The 5,057-nt window shown below is 67.1% G+C and overlaps 1 protein-coding gene across 1 annotated transcript in view; it reads right to left on the bottom strand.

Moving 5' to 3' along the window:
* WNK4 (WNK lysine deficient protein kinase 4) overlaps window positions 1–5,057 on the bottom strand; it is an 18,700-nt gene that overhangs the window by 5,589 nt on the left and 8,054 nt on the right. The window contains exons 2-7 of the mRNA XM_019472923.1: window positions 2,439–2,611; window positions 1,659–1,879; window positions 1,396–1,553; window positions 612–700; window positions 317–536; window positions 12–240 (exon numbers count right to left, since the gene is read on the bottom strand). Coding sequence (XP_019328468.1) covers window positions 12–240; window positions 317–536; window positions 612–700; window positions 1,396–1,553; window positions 1,659–1,879; window positions 2,439–2,611 — 1,090 coding nt within the window. The remainder of the gene's footprint in view (window positions 1–11; window positions 241–316; window positions 537–611; window positions 701–1,395; window positions 1,554–1,658; window positions 1,880–2,438; window positions 2,612–5,057) is intronic.

The following is a 5,057-nucleotide window of genomic DNA, read 5'->3' as shown; positions in this document are numbered from 1 at the left end:
GCTGCTGAAGACGGAGTCCCCGGAGCCAGGGGTAGCTGGGGCGGGCACGCTGGGTGGCAGTGGGGACTTGAGCTCCTCCAGCAGCTGCAGAACACCTGGTGGCTGCTCCGGCTCCACAGGCGATGGCACGTCCTGGGCACGCTTCAGCTTCTCCCGCTTGCGCTTGATGGCGACCACGCGGTCCCGCACTGCCTTGGCCACCAGCTTGTAGTCGGCCTCACAGACAAAGCCCAGGACAACCTGCGCAGGAGGGCGCTCGTCACATTGGGGCGCAGGGACCCTGCGGCACTCAGGGTCCCTCCGTCTCTGCACCCACCATCTCCTGGGCCACCTCCTCCGCCACATCCTTGTAGAGCTCGAAGAGGAACTCGATGGCGTTGTTGTCCTTGTACTTGCCGTGCAGCTTCTTCGTGTCGTCCATGCGCAGCCAGAGCTTGAGCCCAGACTTGACGCCATCGTCCTCCTCGGCCAGCTCCACGTGCACCCCCGTGTCCTCCTGGAAGAAGGAGTGCTCCAGCAGGTCCTGGATGGTGTACCTGCGGGGAGCACAGCTCAGCACGGGGCTGGGGGCCAGGGAGGGCTCTGCCACCCAGGCCCCCGCTCTCCCCCACCTCTCGTTCTTGTCCATGCGGATGCAGCCCTCGATGATCTCCTTCAGCTCTGGAACCTTCACCTTGTAGAAGCTGCTGGGCTTCAGGCCCTGGGGGCAATGGGTGTCAGCGCCTCCTGTGCCAGACCCTGCCACAGCACCGGGTTTCCAGGGCCCAGGGCTGAACCCAGGCTTTGTGGGGCCACGGGGCCGCCGGATGCTCCCCAGGCAGATGCGGCCCCGCAGCCCCTGGCACCCCCAGGCACAGCCCCGCTGGCAGCAGGGGACACGTGGGGACAGGGCTCCCAGCCCAGGGCCCCACCAGCCTGGCTGCAGCTTCCGCAGCCAGGCCACGCGTGCCTGCACAGGCAGCTGGGGCCAGGACACCCCGGGGCTCCAGGTATCCACGCCAGCAGGCAGGAGCAGGCAGGGGCCGGCCGGGACTCAGCCGCGGTGCCCCAGGCAGGGGGTGGCCAAGCGAACCTGCTCCCGTTCCACCCCATTAACACACTGGCAGCGTCTGGCGCAGGGCAAGGGACGCAGGGTCTGGCCAAGCCATGGCCCCCCCACCCTCCGCGGGCCCCGCGCCCTGGCATGGCACCCTCTCATCGCCCAGACTATTTTTAGCTGCTTGCACAACCTGCATGGTGACATATTTTGGGGAGCAGCGAGGCCCAACAGCTCCATCCAACCGCCCCCCCCCCCCCCCCCCCCCCCCGCCCCCCCCCCCTCCTCCTCACCCCGGCTCCCATGCCCACAGCACCAGCCAGCAGCATCACCCCAGCCCGGGGGCTGGGACCGCTCACCGAGGTGACCTTGCGGTAGATCTGGGCGGCGTTCTGGCACTCAGAGTAGGGGTACTCTGAGGTGGCCATCTCCAGCATGCACATCCCAAAGGCGTAGACGTCCACCGCCTCATCGTACTTCTCCTCATACATCTCCGGCGCCATGAACTCGGGAGTGCCTGGGGGCAGCAGCAGGGCTCAGCACCCCCGGGGCACTGACCCACCTGCAGCCACCACAGGACAGCCACAAGCCCGGCCCTGCCAGGGCCACACCAGGACCCCACCTATGACGCTCTTGGCGAAAGAGGCTCGCTTGAGCGTGGCCAGGCCCAGGTCCCCGATCTTGACCGAGCCGGTGGGGCCTGTGATGAAGATGTTGTCACACTTGAGGTCACGGTGGATGATGGGGGGCGAGCGGGTGTGCAGGAAATGCAGCCCCTTGAGGATCTGCCGGCTCCAGCGCTGCAGCACCTTCAGCTTCATCTCCTTGAACCGCTTCAGATAGCTGCCAAGGGACCCACGGAGCTTGGACCCATGGGGCTTGGACCCACGCCCCGGCCCCAGCGCACCTTTCTCCCACCGCCATACTGAGCCCATCTGGACGTGGGTGCCACGCAGGGCGAGTGGCAAAGAGTGTCTTGGAGTCAGGGGCACCCGGTCCCCTCCCCGGCTGGGCTCTGCACCGGCAGCACAGAAAACGCAACCCAGGAGGAGCCGAGCTCCCTGAGCCACCAGTGCCAGGAGCCAGATGGGGCGAGCGGCCAGTGCTGCCACCCCGCTCGGCACCGGGGTGCCCGGGCCACAGCACCCCCACGCAGGACAGTGCCAGTGAAGCTCCTGGGTCTCCAAACATCCAGCAGCGACCCCCAATTTCTGTCTCCAGCTCCCAGCCCTGCCCCGTCATCCGCTCAGATCCCACCCAAGCCCACCACGGCCCGTCATCCCCACCCGAACGCCCATGTCAGGTGCCCAGGCAGGGTGTGCAGACTTCTTTCTTGCCTCCCCATCACTGCAGAGACCCCGTCTCCTCCCCTGTGCACCCTGACCTGGCGGTCCCTGCTCACGTTTTCAGGGTGCCAGACGTCATGAGCTCTGTGACCAGCACGATGCAGATCTGGCCTTTGACGGACGACTTCCAGGAGTCATAGAAGCGGACGATGTTGGGATGCTGCAGCCCCTTCAGCATCTCCACCTCCTCGCTGAACCGCTGCCGCTCCGTCTTCGACAGCTTCCGCGTCTGCAGGAGCCAGTGGGGAGGTGAGGGGGGCATGCAGGGTCCCCGGCAAGCACAGGGGGATGCCCTGGCTTACAAAAGACCCTCACATCCTCGTCCCCACTCCCTATGTACAAGGCAGCAGGGGCTGCTGTGGACACAGTGCAGACCTGGGGTCAGACCTGCTGTGCCCCAGCACAGGGGCTCATGCGGGCCTGGGGCCGTCCCAGACCATGGTCTCACCCCACCTGGACGGTCCCTGCACCCCGGCCCTCTGCAGCGCTGCTCTGGATGGAGCCAGTCTCCCCTGGTTTGGGGAGGGATGGCCAAAGTCTCCCATAACAGATGGTGCATCGAGAAGCCCGTGTGCTTCCCTGCTGTGAAAGCTGTCCTGTGCCAGGGCTGCCCATCCCCACTCCCGCTGCTCTTAGCCCCCAGCCGGTGCCCACGACTCCACCATAGGATGGGGTTCCCCAGCCTGCAGCCACCCAGCTGAGAGAATGCGCGGGGGCTCTGCAACAGCCGCTGCCCACCAGCATGCCCCGTCAGCGCTGAGCGCTGCTCTGGATGGAGCCCCTGGTTTGTGCCCACCACTCCACCACAGGATGGGGTTCCCCAGCCTGCAGCCACCCAGCTGAGAGAATGCGCGGGGGCTCTGCAACAGCCGCTGCCCACCAGCATGCCCCGTGCAGACCTGATGGCCGCGGCCCCTCTGCCCCCCCAGGACAGCCCTGCCCCCCACTGGGGCACCACCAGCTCCCAGCACCGGGCACCGGCATGGCAGGGTGCCGGGCCAGCCTCAATGAGGCCTTTGTTGGGGAAAGCAGGCGGGGGAGGCTCCAGCCCAGGTTTTTCCATGTTCCTTCTGCTCGAGTTAATTAAAGTGGAAACCGAAGCCGAGCGCTGACACAAGCACTGAGCAGAGCTGGGGCCGGGGCCAGCGGGGAGGATGCAGACCCCTCGTCCTGGAGGGACACGGCCCTGTAGTGCAGGAAGGGGGGAGCCGGCTGACTAGACCCAGAAAGAGCCAGGTCCTGCCCTGAGCCCAGACAGCTGTGAGTGCTGAGCCCCGGGCAGGAGCAGGAGCAGAGCAGCATCCCTCGCGATGACTCCACTGCAGCCCAGGACCCCAAAAGGCCTGGCCACTGCAGAGCCCGGGGGCCACCCAGCCAGGACCCCCGTCCAGCCCATGCTCCCGGGGCTGAGGAAAACCGAGCTGCCACAGGCAGCCACTGCGCTCCCACTGCCAGGCGCTGCCAGAGCCGTGCTCAGCTCCTTGGCCAGCAGCCGCCATCCATCAGCCCGGGCAGCTTTCGTAATATTTTCATTGCATCAGAGCCGGCCCCATGGCTGGGCTGGAGCCACTCCATAATCCCCTCTGCTTTTAACACACGCTCAGGGACCCGGCTCAGCCCAGATGAGAACCTGAGCCCTGCTGCAGCAGGATGAATGGGACCTTTCATACACAAGGAGGAAAACAGCAACTGAAGCCCCTGCGCAGCCCAGCAGCACACCGGCTGCCCTGCCCAGCACCACAGCCGCCCTCAGTCCCCCTGGCCCCCCATTCCCCACCGAGGAGCCTGGAGGCTTCACTGCGCCCCGCAAACCTGCAAGGGCACGGGGGAAGCTGACACGGGCTGCGAACAGGGGCAGGGAGGGAGTCACAGGTGGCCACGGCTCTCCCAGCTCGGCGAGAGGGGACCCCGCTTGGAGCAGTTGTGCCAGCGCAGCCTCCGCCGTGCCACCACCAACCCCAGGCAGAACCCCTGGCACAAGGCCACCTCTCCCAGCGTGCCTGGAGCAAGGCCTGGGGGAGCCAAACTTGTCCCCCGAGCCTGTGCCAGGACTGCTGAGCTCGCCCAGCACCGTTCCTCCCACACGACTGAAGTGGCAGCTGGTTGCGCAGCTGGGCGTCCGGATGCTTTCCCCACCGAGTGCCAGCAGCGGAGAGTGGAGCCCAATCCAGCCCCAGCCCAGCCGGAGGAGCTGCTCATCCAGGCACTGGGCACCGGAGAGGGCAGGGCAGGCAGGGCTGCCAGCAGAGCCCCGCCGCCCCACACGGCACGCAGGGACACCGTGTCCTTTCCTAGCAGCACCTCATGCAGGGCAGAGGAGGACGCTGGGGATGGCGGCGTGGGGCTGGGTGAGGAGCTGGGTGGCAGCGGTCCAGCCCCATCCTGAGAGCCAGGAGCTGGCTGCCAGGGAGCCCGGCACGGCCAACAGCAGGAGCCGAGGCCAGCGCGGGAGGAAGGAGGGCTGGGCACGGGGGCCGAGGACAGCTCTCGCCTCTGCGGCAGGAGGCTCTCCCCAGCGTAAAGAAGCACCAGTGCTCGGCGCAGAGTCTGCAGCCCTCGCAGGGCTCTCCTGCTCCTGCAGCCCTCGCAGGGCCCCAGCTCCACAATGACCCAGGCAGGGGGTCCCGATGGTGGCCTGTGGAAGCCCCACAGTGCAGGACTGAGAGTCGCGCCCG

The sequence above is a fragment of the Aptenodytes forsteri genome, unplaced genomic scaffold, assembly GCF_000699145.1.
Source record: "Aptenodytes forsteri isolate BGI_AS27 unplaced genomic scaffold, ASM69914v1 Scaffold492, whole genome shotgun sequence".
Classification (NCBI taxonomy): domain Eukaryota; kingdom Metazoa; phylum Chordata; class Aves; order Sphenisciformes; family Spheniscidae; genus Aptenodytes; species Aptenodytes forsteri.
Note: the sequence above shows the minus strand (reverse complement) of the source record. Positions and strands in the feature narration are given on the sequence as shown.